General features: G+C 36.7%; 1 protein-coding gene across 2 annotated transcripts in view; it reads left to right on the top strand.

Annotated features, from left to right (window-relative positions):
- LOC129573916 (protein scabrous-like) overlaps window positions 1-17,203 on the top strand; it is a 50,094-nt gene extending 32,891 nt beyond the window's left edge. Inside the window, exons 3-6 of one of the 2 annotated variants that reach the window (XM_055455090.1) lie at window positions 14,667-15,236; window positions 15,387-15,681; window positions 15,897-16,448; window positions 16,510-17,203. In XM_055455090.1, the coding sequence (XP_055311065.1) occupies window positions 14,667-15,236; window positions 15,387-15,681; window positions 15,897-16,448; window positions 16,510-16,514 (1,422 nt within the window). In that variant the 3' untranslated portion in view covers window positions 16,515-17,203. Of the gene's footprint in view, window positions 1-14,666; window positions 15,237-15,386; window positions 15,682-15,896 lie in introns of both variants that reach the window. The other variant, XM_055455089.1, reaches the window with a different exon arrangement.
- The last annotated feature ends 731 nt before the right edge of the window (window positions 17,204-17,934 follow it).

The following is a 17,934-nucleotide window of genomic DNA, read 5'->3' as shown; positions in this document are numbered from 1 at the left end:
GTCCTGATAATGGAGACATTGTCCCATTTACATTAAATCAAACGTTCTGCAATTTTTCAAGCCTTAGGGGAGAACAAAATTGGAATTAGCAGCAAATGGAGCTTTAGAGAAGTAAAACAAAATATAAAACACAAAAAAGGAGTATTTATTCAATTAATTTTCGGGTACTGTTGCATATTTTTGTGAAATCATGGTTGGGTGCTTTGGATGCTTCATCTTTTCTATACTTATCGCATTTCATTATGCATGTGCTTATAATTTGGTCGCGTCTGTTCAATGTATTTAACTCAGTAGCATGTGGCACGAAGTGTATCAGAATGAATCACCGCCAAATTACGATTATTACTTTGCTTTGGCTGCGCATTCATGGAATATCCGCCAAAACTTCCCCAGAACCAGGGAGAGAGGGAGCGATGGAAGTACAAAAATAGAGGGAAAATTACAGCGTTACATAGTAAAAAATTAAGGTGGTTCAGAAAACAATTTCAACAATTTTGGGATTTAAAATTGTATGCTTGTAACGAAAGTTGTTAACAGTTCGTTAGATATTGAGTTGGATTGTGCAAATTGATTTAGTTGAATAAAATATAGCTTTTCGGAGCTCTAACAGAACATGGAGTTTACAAAATTCAATACTTTTTTCTTGTGTGTTTAAACTTTATGAATATCGATTTGCCATTTTTCCTGGTGGTTACCCTAGTGGCCTACCAAGCAAATAAAGTGAAATAAAACAAAATTGAAGCCACAGCAAGCACAAACGACCAAATGACAAAAAGGAAGACAGAAGAGCATGAACATAGGAAGAAAAATAAAAAGAAATACTCACCACGGTACAACGATATGTTTGCATAACAATAATACTCATTTTCTTTGCTCCAACTTGCCTGAATCGCGTAGCCGCGCTTACGTATTATACGTTTTCGCGCTTACAGATTGTGTTGACAATTCAGTTGCGAACGAGTCGGTTTTTGCCATCGTTGTCGCCCTCACGCCACTGAACAGCAAATATGCACGTTTGCTCGTCCTCAACCACACATCCACTCACACACGTACACGTACAGTACACATTCTCGCAATCAGTACATTCTATTTTCCATAATTTCATTATTGTTATAGTGGCTGCTGTGTGTGCTTTGTGTTACTTCCACATTATCATTAGGTACATAATTGAGCGTAATCCAGCAAAAGGTGAAGTGGACATAATTTCTTTTGTTTTGGCACAGTTGTATCTGGCGGTGATTTTTGTTTGTTCGAATTCGCAAAGCGAAAAATAATCATCTCGCTCGTGAAATGCTCTCTCGGCACCACTGTGGTCATTTTGTGTGCTGAAAATGAGATCAAACAGTAGCAGGGGTACGAAAATGTCTGCACAAACGTTTCGATACATCGTTTTTCACACCAGTCAACTAAATCAACCAGTTTTGCTGTCTATCTTTTTCTCACATACTCTTTTGACTGTTAAATCTTCGTACAGGATGATTTCGTTTTGTTTCTTCGTTCGACAACTCACAACATTCTCCACTATAACAATCACGTTTTCATGATGACATCATGTTTATTTTTCCAATTTGTTTCTGCCATAAATAATAATTATTCAACTAGCATTAGTAATGTCTTAGTCATGTGTTGTGATTTCGACCAAGTATGCAACATTTGAGATGAATTGAACTCGAGCAGTGATCGAATTCAAATTTCCGATAACAATCAATTTGTGTAATCAAAGATCTCTCTGGTAACAGATCCCAAGGGTACCTTTTTGCGAATTATTTTGGACAGCATGAAAATGCACTTCACCCGATTGTGCGCACATTTCTATTCGATTTGTTCCATTATTTTCCTCTCCTCGCAGATCCACCCATAGTTGTATGTCGCTGGTATTTGAACGACTCTTGAAAATATTCCATTTTGGTATGAACATTGTAGCAATTATTCATCAACTGTCGGAGCAGTGGGAGAGAGAGAGAGAGAAAGAGAGAGAGAGAAACAAGAAGCCACATTTGAATTGAAGCCAGAACCGCAACGACAATCGTTCACACTATTCACGTTCGCGCCATTTGTAGCATTGAAAATCAACACTGTGATTCCATTTTGGACCATTGAATCGTAGCAATGAGGGATTATGCCGAGGATGACAAAACAAGGAAATTGGTAAACATGGGCCTGTCTACCTATCGATAGATGCATTCGATTCGTTCTTCGTGCTATTCGCCAACGTTTCGAATGTCGTATAGAGATAGAAGAGGGCATGGTAGATGTAAAATAGGCGAACAAAGCAAATTGAACTGCCATTTCTACCGACAGCAAGGAACATTGAATCGAAACACATTTACTTTTCGAATCTCTGAACGTTTTGCTAATGTTGCAGCTGGAGAAGGTGCTTTATCATCATCTTATCTGTGTTTCAAAATCAGCATTACCATTTCTAGCAGTTGACAATATGTTTTTCGCTTTTATTATGTTTCATTTCACGATTTTGAACGGCAACAATTCCATGTGATCATTTAAGATCTTGTGATTACGTTCTCATGAGCTTTTTGTCATAACCCCCATCAACATTGAGACAATCTAGCATTAAATGAATATGGGTTGCTCTCATTAACCGTATGCTGATTGAGCTGAAGCGTTCATGAAATCGAAGAACGAGGATTCATCATTATTTATTATAAAATGAGCGAGAAAATTTAAGGAAAATGACGTTTTACGTAATTCAACGATACATACTTATGTCGGAATAAAACGAATGTTGCGCTTAAATACTTCGTGTTTATTTCATCTCTTTTACAGAAAAATCAATAATTTGAATGAAAAGCAGCAAATCAAAATATAAAGATTAAACACAATGTATTCACGCCGCTTCCTCAGTCAAACCACACAATAGCAAACATTTCTGAGGTATCACTCCTCTTCCACGACACACATGTATACCATTTTGCTCTAGATGAAATTCGGCCCGTTTGTTCAATCAAATATGGTAATGTTTACTGCCTGTTTTGACATAAACTGGTATTGATAAGACAGTCTCAAAACAAAAATACGTTTTTTTTTTTGGCTAATTAAATTTTTTACAGAAACTATAGGTCAATTGATGCTAAGCCTGAAACGACTTTTGCTCGAGGGACCAACAAATTTTTCATCTATGCATAATAAAATCAAAACGTTCAAATTAGCGTTAAATGTTAAGTAAACTCGATTTGAGATTCGGACAGAGACTGAAAAGTTGAATGTTATCTCTTAAACGCCATCGAAAAGCTTCATTAAGATTTAGAGAACAAAGTAGGAATGAGACATTTATATACATTTTTTTTATTTGCCTAACTTTAAACATGTTCTTCAACATTGTGACGGGGTGGATATGTCCTTTTCCTTTTTCGTACACAGAATTGTATTTGTTGAAGTATCGTAATAGAATCATGTAGATACACTTTGTCTGTATCCTACAATAAAGCCAGCCATTTTTTATTCTCTTACTCGAATAAGCCATAATTTTTGGTTCGTTGAGACTCATTGAATTTTGAGACATATACGACCATCCAAATGCACTGCTCATGCTTATTTACTTCTTTTTTCAAGAAATTGTTCATATTTTACTAAGCCAGTTAATAAATTGGTTGTTTATTGAACAAAAAAATATATCTAATTCTGGCGCAAAATTGGATTGAATTTATAATGCAAAAAAAACACAGTGTTAATCAGTTGAAAAAAAACGGAAACTATTAGGCACCAAAACAAAAAAAAATCCAACGAAGATCACTTAATGAGTAAATCTTTTTTAATGGCTGATTTTGCTGTTTACAGTTCATACAATCTACGGATCATGTTACACACCTACTGAAAAAAATCCTCACATCTCGTTTGTGCGTGACTTGATCTACAGTGCGTAACTGTGTGTAGAAAAGTTCGTTTTAGGTCCTACGACCTTTTTTTGGTGATATGAGAGCAGCAAATGTGCGCGTCTTTCATTTGTTTCATTGTTTGGTTTTCCCTTATTGTACCTCGTTGACTCGTTACGTTTTATTGTTTTTATTGTTGCTGAAATTATTGGCAACATAACAACGATTGTATTACGCAGGAGAAACGGAACATAAACCACCCTAAGAAATTGCACGTCATTTGACGACATTGCGGTGTATATACTATTGAGATATGTTGTGTGAGCGCGCTGTGAGGTTGTCGGGCTGTCGGGCTGTCGAGCTCACAGGTCAAAATCGAGAAATATTCATGTCAATTTCATGGAATTGGGCAAACCATACACAAAGCACCCCAGCCATGTCAGGTTTCTTTTGATTTCGTGTTTATATGCCACATTCACCACTCATGCAATTTCGTTTGTGGCAAATGGAATTCACATTTTGAATAATGTGTGTTAGGCAGACAGAAATTGGCTAATCGTCAAAGTGCCTTCTTACGAATATCAATCAAAAGATTTTCTTCGATCGAATCCAAGCATGAAAACTCTGGACCGAAGGATAAAGGAACGAATGAGAAGAGGAAAAAAGAAAAACCTGTAAGAAATAATGACATGTTGATTTGATTTCTGTGTGTCTCACTTGACATGGATAAAAATTATGAAATGCTCAAAAATATCGCAATAGCAAACTGTGTAGCAGTAGCTAAAATGCTAGGGGCTAGGAACAAGTTGTGAGATTCACATAGATTCGCATATATTCATGCGTTCGTGGCTTTGTTATTGTTGTTGTACAGTGTACACTCACTGCGCTGCGAATGTCTCGTATACACAATCACACGAATTCACAAATATTCGTACGGATTCGTCACAAACGCCTGTGTTCTTACCCCCTAGCTAAAATGTACATATACAATCGATATTTTGTGGCTTGATTTCACAATATTTTGCCCTGAGTCGATGGTAAATGTGTCGGTTTCATTCACCGACTTTTACTTGTAAATCAAAAACCACATAAAAATCACTCACATACACTCAGTTTATTTATGAAAGGGTAAATCACATACAATCTAAAATTTGGAGCTATACCCAAAACGGTTTTTCATGCATTTTTTCGTGAACTTTATCAAACCTTAAGAATCGGTTGAGGTTTAACATGTACATGTTGTATATGGCGATCGATGTCTTCTCGATTTGACTTTTTTCGGCTCCTTTCTGTGCACAATGTATTGAAGTGTTCCGATTATCCACACAAATTGAACGTTAACTGTGTCCGTTGACGATGAAAGCGACAAAGTGAAACATTCATTTGAAAATGTATTGAAAATGTATAAGGAGTTGGAGTGAGTTTTGATTTTGGTGCGGTGTGGTGTGCGCACCCGTCCGCATTCTTTGCACAATTGTGACTTCCCATTTTCACCATAACATTTATTCGAATTCGTTTCAATAGTTAAAGCTGTGCGTGTTAGCTGCTAGTTTGTGGCTTGTAAAAATCAAATGTCAAGTGAAGTAAACATGATGATGAGGCGTTAAGGGATTGAGCTACCAATAATGTTGTACAGTAACAATCAACACGACGACAGAGGCGGCTGCTGCAGCAGCAACAACAACGACATGTATGAATGGGAAACAATTTTTCTTATTTCCTTTCCATGTTTCACCATCACCATGTTCGCATCTTTGATCAAAACGACGTGATAAGATTTTAATGTGGCATTATTATTATTATTCGCTCTCTATCTCTCTCTCTCTCTCTCTCTCTCTCTCTCTCTTTCTCTCTCTCTCTCTCCATTTCTTTCACTCTCATCCTCTTTGATTCTTGTTTCGCATCTCTGAGTGCCTGCTATGTGTTTTTTTCGTCTTCCCTATTCGATTCAATCGGTTGCCGCACATTGTACGCCTCGGCACACTAGAAATGTGTTTCGACTGGATAAGTTTATGTAAATGACAACGTGTTACTCTTTCAATAGCATCATTCTCATTGCATACACAACCGCATAAGAATCTCAAGAAGCCACATTCCCGATTTGACAATGACATTACAATTGATGGTGATATTTTGAATATTTTACGTGCGTTCATTTCCTATGGTTCACTTCTTCCGACACATCGCATTGCCATTGCCATTGCCCACATCAGCATTATTGAAAGCCAGAAATACAAGAGCTGGATGCCATCCAAAACGATCGCATTTATTCTGTAGCCCGTAGTAAAGTACAAAGAAGAAGAAAAAACAACAACAACGACGATGATGATGATGGCATTGCATTCATTGCTTGCTTGTGAAAATTGAAAAGAAACTGTGGAAAATACTCTTGCGTAAAAATACCAAACAGCATCAAATTCCATGAGAGAGAAAATTGTTCGATAAAGAGAAATCTGATTACGATACCAGTCAAAGAGTGAGTGAATTACGAAGGAAAAAAAACAATGAATGAATGAAAGTGAATACAAATTGCAAAAATATCCTAGAAAAGTAAACATTAATGTTGAAACGATGGTAGCAGTCTAGCAATTCCCATAAAGGAAACTAAAAAAGAGCTTTTGATAATATGAGAGTCCCTTATTGAGGAGAGACATCTTAGTTCATGAACGGGAAACCAAAACGAAGTGCCAAATATTTGTGTAGAAATTCGATTTTGAACTAGAATTCAAACAATTCGCCGGAAAAAAAATCGAAATCATTTTTTGTCCATCACAAAAGAATGTTTAATTTATCTCTTAAAATTTACTGAAAATTACGAACGTTTCCATACTTTGAATACATGTGCTATATGCGTATATAGGAATTTCATCTGAAAACTGTATTGTGGCAAGCGGAAAATAGGAAGGAAAAGCAGTTTGTTAAACATAGCCGACATTTCAGTTATTTCATTTGTTTTTAGTTTAAAAGAAATACTTTTTGTGAAAGGGTTTGTTTGGAAAGTGCTTCATGCCAAAGTCATTTCAAATACACTCTTTTTATATAAAAACCCAAAGTATTTTTGTGCTGTTTGAATATTCATCGAGAAAAAGAATGGACGACATTTTTCGAAGCAACGAAAAAAAATATTTATTTAACACGAGATAATGTGTATTGGTCCGATATGTCGAACAGGCTTTTTTTTTTCTTTACGAAAGAATTTCTAATGAACGAGAAGCTGGATTTTTTCAACTGTATATGCTCAGTGCCCACGTATCACTTCTATATGTGACCATTGCAATTTACATAATGATGACTGATTTTCAATTTGAAATCCCGTAATTCGATAGCTTGAACCAAAAATACATTGCTTCTTATGGAGGCTAAATGGATAGATTTTTGTAAGAGCGCCTCTAGTGAAAATATCTTAGAATGATGGATTATTTCGAACTTTAATACGCTTTTCTGCTAATTTATCCAAACTCACCTCTTAAGTGGTAAATTAAAACCAATACATATTAACATATCGAAATATCTCGAAAACGGCTGGGAAAATCGGCTGGGAAAATCGGCTGGGAAAATCGGCAAAATGGACCGTGGTGTCACTCCCTATAGGGAGTGCAGACACCTGGCTGGTTTGATGGCCCAAAAATCAAATCCAGTAGATTCGGGCTGATCCATGGGTTCTCAGGATTTGGTCTGATTCCCAGCTTTTCCTTTCCTGTGACCATCTTTACAAGTCACACTCATGTTTTGTATGGAATTTCACCACAGGGCAAGTGCTGGGATCAGGCCGAATCCCGAGAACCCATGGAGGAGCTCAAATCCACGGGATTTGAACTTTGGGCCATCAAACCAGCCGGGTGTCTACACTCCCTCTAGGGAGTGACACCACGGTCCATTTTGCAGATTTTCCCAGCCATTTTTGAGATATTTTCATGTGTAGTTTAATGAGAAAGATATCCGCCATGACAGCATTTTAGCCCGCCATGTTGATATTTTGGTTTATATTGACAGAACATTCTCTACTTTGACACTCAAAGTTTCTAAACGTAAACACAAATATTATCTGTCATAATCACATTCACCACTTCTAATGTGCTTCAGAGAGCTTCTGACAGCGCCATCAATCGGAAGCGTTTGAAACATTAAAGGCTTTTGCTAATTTTTTCTGCCGCATTTTCATTCATGCTATCGCCTTATGTGAAATCCCTTTCATATTATATGTATAATGGTTCAGTATACCGAATCCAATCCGACGGGGACGACAATACTCAACTTTCGAACTATTATTATATTTGGCGATAAGTTATTTGGTGTATTTGAATGGTGTGCAGTAGTAGTAGCAACAGCAGCAACAACAACAACAGACGCAAATAACAACATTGGAAATTCCGAAAAGAATGCGATCCTTTTAACTCGAGTCATTTATTTGCTTTTCTCCTTGTGCCTGCTCTTTGGTTTTGATCTGATTTTTGTATTTTAGTGCCGAACTTGAAAGTCCATTATACAGAGTCAGTTATTTTTTGTATGCAAACAAAGTAAATATATGAAAATCAAATGGGAAGCATGTCTGAGCGACAGAGGTATTCTTATCAAATTTATTTGCACTAGACGCTTTGCGCTCCTTTCTTTTCCTTTCTATGTCTCTCTGTCGAGCTTTTGCATTTCAACCAACTAGGTTTTAAGTTGTGACTCGGATATTGTGTACAATTTTGTAACAGCGCCTCTATGTGATAGTAGTGGAGCGGTCCCCTTAGACACACTGTAACTGAACACTAACAATAACATTTAACGTCAGAGTGTTGTTTGTCCAATTTCAATGCTTGGGGACCCAACGTACTCGAAATTTCAGTTTTTGAGTGTCGTTATTTCATACGATGACCATAGATGGCGCAGTTAAAGTTGATAGTCTGATTTCTACACTACAGCTGCGGTCTTTATTTTCAAAATGCCAATGATACATGTACACATAGAGAAAACTTTTACCACAGGAACGGTTTCGCTATTGCTTTTTTTCCAATTCGATTCAACTCAAAGTAATTTTTAAATGACATCAACTGAAAACCCCAAAGTGGAAAACTTAACGAAGTCATATATAAAGTACAAAGTAATTTTGCATCTTCGCTCTATTGTTCCAGCAAAGTTGATTTTTGTCGATGATGTTGTTGTAGTTAGAAGAACTGGTAAGCATTTTAAAATCAAGCATCCATTGATCTCACATCGAGAAGCTATAAAAAAACAAGTACAGAACACACTACATTAACTAATTTTAGGCGGTGGGATTGACAAGCAGTTCTTGTCATGAAACGGTAGAAATAAAATTTATCCTCGTCATCAGCATCACGTCAAGCAAAATAGTGTAAAATTAGGGGAAAAAAGGCATTACGCAATCATACCTGATAAGCCAAACCATTGTAAATGTGCCATAGGAGGGCTATTTATGTTTTTCGTGAGCTGGCTCTGCTCTGTTTACATTTTGTTCTTCTGTGTCTACATCTTGTTTCGTTGATCCTCTCGGTTTATGCAGAAAAAAAGCATAAAATAAATGAAAAAAATGCTTGTCACTGTGCTTTTATGTGTTCGCTTGCTAACACATTGGACGCCGTTTGTCTTTTTTTATTCGTGCTGCGCTTGTCCATCATTAGAACGCAGTTTTATTCGCCATCCTGGGAAAAAAGTGAGCTTTCTCCGCACTTTCGCATGCTATAAAATTTTCACAGCCTTGGTCGGAAGTGTACGATTAATTCAGGATATTCGTTTGCTACGAGGGAGAGAGAGAGAGAGAGACGGATAGAGGAAGTGAGAGCGTGGATACGAGCAAAAAGTCGCTGTGATCGAAGAGCAACCGAATGAATCACTTGCAAAAATGGATGCATCACACGTAATGTCGTCTATATTCATTTTGTGAGTGCGCTGGTTGCATTTTGTGTTGCTCATGGTTACCGGATTTCTGCTTTTTATGGCAATATTTTCTACTTGCGGCAAATTCCACATTTGATATATTTGGTTGGCGGGTTTTATAAAACCGTCATGTGCATCAGCCAACATAAAAGAATCGCCATGTTCAATGGAAAAGTGAACAGCTATTAGTCTTGTCGTTCAATCAAAATGCTTCTATGTTTTTTACCAAAATGCATGCGTTTATTTACTCTTTCCCATGAATTTTATATGACGGCAGAATAATGTTATGTGAGCTTTTTTCTGTCTTTTCTCCTTATTTTAATTTTTGCTGGCATTTAATTAAGCGCAGATTTTCAAAAGCTTATTATTGATTTATGTGTCAAGCGTGCAAGCCAGAAAACAGTCAATTTCCATATATTTATCGTCGTACAATAACCCATTTTCTAAGCACTTTGCGAAGGCTTTATGCGCTCTACACATTCAATGTGTCATTTAGTGTTGGTTCATTTCATGCTTGCCTCTCGTTCTCAACACTCAAAACCAATAGCATTTGTGTGCGCCACCTCACACACATCAAAACATACATGGTATTGGCAGTCGTCGCAATTTACTCTAATTTAAAAATACATGCATGAGATTGGTAAATAATTTTCCATATGGTGGCGTCATAGTTAGCCATTTTTAGCGCGTTGCAAAAAAAAAATCCGAATAGTGAGAACAAAGTTCTGAAGGCCCAACTTTAACACATCGTAAAATCGCCCAGTTTTACGAAATTGTGCATTTTTAAAGTTAGTCAATTGCCGCGTCAAAAGAACGTCATATGCACCAAACTTGAAACGTTTCCCCTCCCCTCCCCCCGAATGGCACTAATGCACGTACATATTTTATGAAGCGTGTTGAATTTAAATTTAAACACGTATTTAAAGCAACCAACCAATAAACCAGGAGAAGCACAACGGAATTGCACACATCGAAGCCACTACCACTAGTCGTAGGTTAAACCGAACACCCCAAAACACAGCCAGCCAAAACCAAACACCAGGCTACGAAATCATCAAACAGTATGATATTTCGCAATCAATGACGACAAAAAGCACGGACTCAAAATTCATGAAAATAGCTAACGATTTCACAAGGTTTTTCCACAACTCAATGACCGGTATTCATATTATTTTTGTCTCTCGTTTCGATTGAGAATATATTCTCTTATTATATTGGCACATCAAGTGGCATCATATCCCTACTAACAAAATATGTGAAACCCACCGAAAATTTCACCAATATATTTTGAAAAATACTCTCAAGAAAATGCGCCTGATGATTCATCTTAATAAATCGTCAGTAGGAGATGTACATTGTTATCAACGAAAAAATTCAAATCGATGCAAAAAAAGAATAAAAAAAAAAAACAAACTAAACGGGGAAAAAACTCAGCAGACGAAAAGAGTTCATGGGGAATGGTCAATATGAATTTGAATGAGATCATTTCTTATTCATGATTGGATCTGAAGTTTGAGATGAAAAAAATCGACGTATTATTCTCTTTGGTCGGTTTTTGTTCGAGAGGACATCTGAAAAAACATTTATCTCAAGGTGCGCACTGTCCACTGTCGCGATAGCCATTTACCTATGCTTCGGTAAACCGAGTTCCTTTGATGCTTCCCGGTTTTTTTGTCTCAAATGAAAGGACAGTAAACGATCACATTTACATATACTATATGTACATATTGTGTCCTGATAGCAACTTAAAAGAGCCAATATTTTTTCGTTTGCCATCCCTTGTTAGTTTGCGTTTTTCCTGATGACCGAACCTTTTCTTATCGTGATTTGGATTATATTTTGCTTTTTATTCTGTCGATATTATTCCATTTATTCCTACGAGTTGATTTTCATCGATTGTTTTTCGAGACCAATATGTAGATCTCCAGAAAGAAAAAGCGAAATGTGAATACTTCAAGAATTCGAGATAGAGACCATTAAATCGATGCGCGATCAAGGCATGTAATATATATTTGACCATATGATTGAGAATTCATATGAGAAACAGTGAGGGAGGAATCGAACGGAATGTATAATACATAAAAAGCGGGTCAATCGCAATGAATGATGGCATATTCGAACGATTTTATCTACACAAGCTATGAAATTATGCATATTTTTCCGTCTGTTGCTCACTGTTATGTCGCTTCCATTCTCCGTTGCCATTTCGATATGGATTGGAATGATTTTTATTATTCGAAATGTTTACGATGGAATTACAGCGTAAAAAAAGAGAGAGCAACTGGAGTTTCCAAAAAGAGTTCTTTTCCAATCATATACACATACACAATATATGCTTTTTCGAATAGATTGGATTTTATCTTGGAACTTGAGTTCTACTTGTTAAACGGATGTTAAAAATGCCCTTATGCGATGTCGCATGAGACACATCGAGATGTGAACAGACACCATTCAAATATCAAAATAATGGCCGTTTCGTATATGCACGATACACGCATTTTCCATAATCAAACACTTGAAGTGAAATGGATGGTGTTGAAAGTGAATCAAAACATTTCGAACTTAATAACATCATCAGGCCTATACATCATTTATCAACCGGTATATCTTGGTGCGGCATCGGTTTGGTACTGGTGAGCCGCTATAAAACGATTGGAAAATGATAACAAAACCATATTGATTTAGGTTTTGAGTTTGCTCCAATGTCTTCTTCCGTTTGTGTGTGTATCGCATTTGCGTCATATACATCATTCTACACATTACACTCAAAAAGATGGTAGAAACAATAAATTAGAATCTTCAAATGTCATTTGAAAATAGCAAATTTGACCAAATAAAATTGATACTGAAAATTGCATATGCGTGCAAATTCTCTTGCATTGTCCCTTTTCCATTCTCCATGCCTGAGTAAACATTTCGAAAAATGAACCACAACCAAACCAGACAGTTCAAAATTGCGAGTGGCAAGACCAATTTTCCATTTTAAAACAAATTGGATAGTAATTCAAAACGGGCATACTGATACACGTCAATCAAATGATTTAGCAGTGTCGCCATCCAATAATTATCTCTTTCTCTCCCTTCTCTCTATCTATCTATCACACGCTCTTACAGTCAATGCAAACAAATAAATTGAAACAACTTCCACCCGAAGAGTGCGATGCGTCATTTTCAAATGGAATAACAAGTTAAGTGATACCATTTCACGACAGTCAACAATCAAAGTGCTTCTCCGATAATTTGACATACACATCGAGTCTCGGCATACACACACGCACACACACTAACTGTCTCGACATCAACAATTGTCAACTGACAAACGGTGATTCCCACGAAAACTAGATCCTCTAATAAATTTTGAAGTGAAAGTCAGCACTTCGGTTCGGTCACGAATAAAACGTCCCACATTCAAGGGTTTGATTGAATAAAGTTTATCCGAAGGATGATGATAAACGATGAACATTGAATATTTAATATTACCGAAAAATTAAGCGTTTGAAAATCGAAATGCGTATCAATTTGACAAGTGAATGTTAAATTGAGCAAATGAGCGTGAAATTGTGCTATTCTATAATTTATTAAAAATTGAGGGAAAAGCGCGCGCAGTACGGGCACTCGAATATCACTCTCCTCGCATGAATGCTCGCTTACTTTTGGTTAATCACAAATGTGAAAAAGAATGTTTTTTTTTTATCTGTATATCTTCGTCATCTGTATTCCATTTCGTTCCATGTTTCCATTAAATATAGTGTACGCGATGTTTACGCACGGTAAAGAGTAGAAATAGACTTTTGAAATAATTTATCGCCATACCGAAATCTTAACGATGAGCGTGCAAACGGCAAACGAATGTGTTTTGTGAGTCAAAAAAGGAGCTACGAACACGAACGCCACGATTACAAGAACCAAAATGAAAAAAAAAAGCCGAGCCACGCTCATTCTTTGACTCAAAATGAACACAACTAAACGGAATGGAAAAAAAACAAAGTTCAGATGGTAAATAAATTTCATTCACGAATAAATATGTGGCAGTTGTGAACGTGTGTGTGTGTGTGTTTGTGTGTGATGAATTTGAATAAGTCTCGAGCCTTGGCAACACCACAGCAACAACAACCGGTATTTGTATGGGTTTGAATATGGCTAATGATTGTATATTACAGCGATGCGAGGATGCATATGAATGTTTGTGTTTTACGATTTGAAAATGAGCTTTCACATTATTCGGCATGCGACGCAGCAATAGCTTGCTATACAAAACTTCAACCATATAGTTTACAAATCACTTTTTAAGCTTTAGCCTACAACCAACACTCGCACAGGCCATTTATTATGGCTCGAAAAACGATATTGAATTGACTTGATATTTTCGTTTAAAATGCCATACAATCGTCATGCCAATGCCGCTCCCGCTACCTACTTTTGCCAATCTTGTCATCATCATCGTCATCATCGTCATCGACGCCTCTGTTGTTGTTGAAAGCGAAGCGGACAAAACCGCAGTGCACAAATCGCTCATTAATTCATAGGTAGTTATAATAGGCTAACAATAGCGAGAGAGAGTCTCTTAAATAATTTATTAGTTTGCGTGTCAGTAAATTGTTCGATTGTTTTTTCTGATTGTGTAAATGTGATGTGATATTGCACTGTCGAAAAAAAATATGGAAAAAAACCAAAAACCACTCAAATCAAAATCGGCCGGTGAACAATGTAAAAACGGAAAAATCATGTATCGAATCAAATCAAACAAAATATTCAAAGCCACAAAAATGCAAGAAAATACAATGATTTTATTATTATGATTACGTCTAATTTATTATGTTTGTAAACATATTATTGTTCCATTTGAACCTTTGTTTTTTTGGTTGTTGTTGATGTTGTTGTGCGTTTAATGAGCGTTTTCACCTTTTAAAAAAGTGAATTTGATTTCATGTTTTTTTTATTTGTATCCATTTTCAGAATCAAAAAGCACCGGGAACTATAGATTATGTAAAGCCTGAAGCAGATCATCGTCTGCGCCATCGACGTTTCATTCGACAGCATTTACATGATTTGGATGTGGTGCAAAAAGCTATGAAACGCCAATTGAATGAATTACAGCATCACCATATCGGCGAACGATTACACAATTTGGAAAACGAACAAAAACGCCTAGCCAACGCTAATTTCAATATGAGCCGTCAGGTGGCAAGTTTGGATCGATTGCACGGTTCGATGCTCGAACTGCTCGAGGATATTGAAGGCATTCAAAATAAATTTGACAAAACAATTCCTGACATTAAACGTGAAATTTCGAAGGTTGAATTCAATGCAGCTCAAGTTGCATCGGAATACGCGTTATTGCGCGAAGAAGGGCAAAATGCAGCGAAAAGCATTCAAGCTTTGGCTGTAAGTGTCAGCGCTTTGCAGGACGATCGTGATGTAATCAAACAATTGGAACAAACCGTAAATGATTTGAAGCACAATTTCACAAAAGTACGTGCCGGAGCTTTTGCCCATCGTCACATGTTCCACAAACGCATCGAAAAGGTTAGTTTCATTGAATCGACTTCAAATATATTGTATTTTTCTCTCTAATCGATAAACGCATAGCTATCAAATTTTTATTTGCAACATTTCTATTCCGACATGCTATTTACATTACGTGTTTTTTTCCCCATTTGCACACACACAAATTAGATTGAATCGGATTCGAAATCAAAAAGCCCACAGCAAAATGTAATTGGCGAGATTCAGATGGCATCGAAATTAGTGAAACAATTGGAAACGGTTGAGCATCAATACGAATCGATTATTAATAAATTACCATCAGATTGTTCGCAAATCGAGCAGAATTCAACGGGTCTATTTATGATTGCACCTGGTGGCCAACAACATCCAATTTTGGCGAATTGCGTGAATCAATGGACAACGATTCAACGGCGAAATGACGGAAGTGTCGATTTCAATCGATCATGGGATGAATACAGCCAAGGTAAGAAGCGATGAAAAAATGCATTTGTGTATTGCTCGTACTTTTTCTCTCTTATGGTATATGGTTAGTCTCTGCAGTAAAACGCCAGACAATACTTTTGCATTGCTTGGTTGGTTTCAATAGGCCAAAATATAAAATTGACAGCGTACAGTAGAAATTTATAAAAGAACCGTTGTCCCATATTGTTTATGTTACGTTTGATTTGCATTTCACAGGTTTTGGTACGCCATCCGGCGAATATTGGATTGGCAACACGATATTGAATCATTTGACCGCTGACAATTGCACAAGTTTAAAAATAATTATGCAAGATATTTATGATAATACTTGGGAAGCGATTTATAGTACATTCAATGTGGCGACACGCGAAGATGGATATCGCTTAAGCATATCAGGTTACAGTGGTAATGCATCGGATGCATTCCAATATCAGAATGACATGCAATTTTCGGCAATCGATGTTGACCGAGACATATCGAATACGCATTGTGCTGGCAATTATGAGGGCGGCTGGTGGTTTTCGCATTGTCAACATGCTAATTTGAATGGTCGGTACAATTTGGGCTTAACGTGGTTTGATGCATCACGCAATGAATGGATTGCAGTAAAATCGAGCCACATGATGATTTCAAAGCGAACAAATTGTGCCCTACCATATACCGCACCACCCCCGAATGGAGAAAACAACGCTAGCCGGAGCAGCAACAGCAACAGCCTAAGCTCGGCCAACACAATATCAACGACTGCGATACCGGACAATGCAAAAGGTAAAACGCACAGAAAATAAATCCAAACAATAGCACATAAACAAATGAAAATTGACTACAGAATAGAGCAGGAATGAAAGAATAAAAAAAGGAGGAAACAGACTAAATAAGACTCGATCGGATGATCGAAAACAAAGCGATAAAAAGAGCGGAAAGAAAATCAAGATCGAACCGGAACAGTGAATTGTCATTCCGGTTGAACACCCGGACACCCCGAAGCATGTGATTCCGCTATACAAACACAAGCGAATAAAAATTTGTACATACGTAAAGACCTGAACAAAAACCAATTCCCAAAAAAAAAACTGTAGACTACCTAGACCTAAAGCTACAATTAATATTACTGACTATTATCATTAATAATAATAAAAAAAAATTGATGATATTTTGTGTATCCTAATACTGAAGTAAAAAAAAATGAAAAAAAAACTTTGAACGCAACAAACAAACAAAAAAAAAACAAGAAATAAATATAGAAAATATCTTTATAAAAATAAGAACTAAAATGGGAAAAATTAAAAGGAAATACCACACTGGAAACTTATTGTTACTAGAGAGTTATACCAAACGTAGGCTTAAGTGTAAGCATTTGTCGGCAGTCAGTCGCTTTTGTTCTTTCAAGCATAGAAAATTTGTAAGGTGAATGCAGAAATACTCTTGTGAACAAGCACTTCAAGTCCAGCATGTTCATTCCCAGTCGTTCCGTTCGGGCAGCGTTTTTTCTTCGTACACTTCGTTTAGTTGCTGCTGCTCTTGTTGTTATAATGGAATGGTCGCGTGTGCAGCTCCCGCTTGAAAAGCTCTCCAATTTGTATTTATTTTATTCTTATTTGTAAGGATTTCTCCGTTGTATTTCGTTTTGTCGCTAATATTTTGTGTTTTTATTATTCCGAAATAAAGTCGTTGCGTGAACACAAAACCAAAAATGAAGAATATAATCGCGCGGCATGTCGTTACACAGGATTGCGAGCATAAACAACAATAAAGAACCGAATACACAAAAAAGCGTATAACGCAGCAGAAAAAGAAAATGCACTGACAAAATCACGAAAATATTAAGAATTTCCCTTCAAAATACATGTGATAAAGGAAGCCAATGAACGGGGAGGAGGTACAGAGTAAACGAGCGTATAAAAAAGTGGAAACAAAACGAAAGCTCTCATAAAATCTCAACATTTTATGGCCAAAATGGATATAATTGTGTACATTCGGTTGAAATAGATTTATGTTGTTGCTTCGTTCGGTTGATGTGTCGTTCGTTGTTCTGGCTTGCGTTTGTGTCTAGCGCTTATTTTAGACATTCACATAAACAGGAGAAAACAGTGAAATTACAATTCCATATATCGTACACAATGCGAGAGAGAGAGTGTGTTAGTGCTTTCTCTTTCTCCTTTCGTACCATGGACATGGACACAACAATACAAAACGACTCAAAAAATGTAAGTGACGTGAATAGCAATACATGCCACTGTACATTTCGCTTGAA

The sequence above is a fragment of the Sitodiplosis mosellana genome, unplaced genomic scaffold (genome assembly GCF_009176505.1).
Source record: "Sitodiplosis mosellana isolate CC-2019 unplaced genomic scaffold, AAFC_SMos_1.0 Smas_scaffold_6150, whole genome shotgun sequence".
Classification (NCBI taxonomy): domain Eukaryota; kingdom Metazoa; phylum Arthropoda; class Insecta; order Diptera; family Cecidomyiidae; genus Sitodiplosis; species Sitodiplosis mosellana.
The sequence above is the reverse complement of the archived record's forward strand: the minus strand, read 5'-3'. Positions and strand labels throughout refer to the sequence as shown.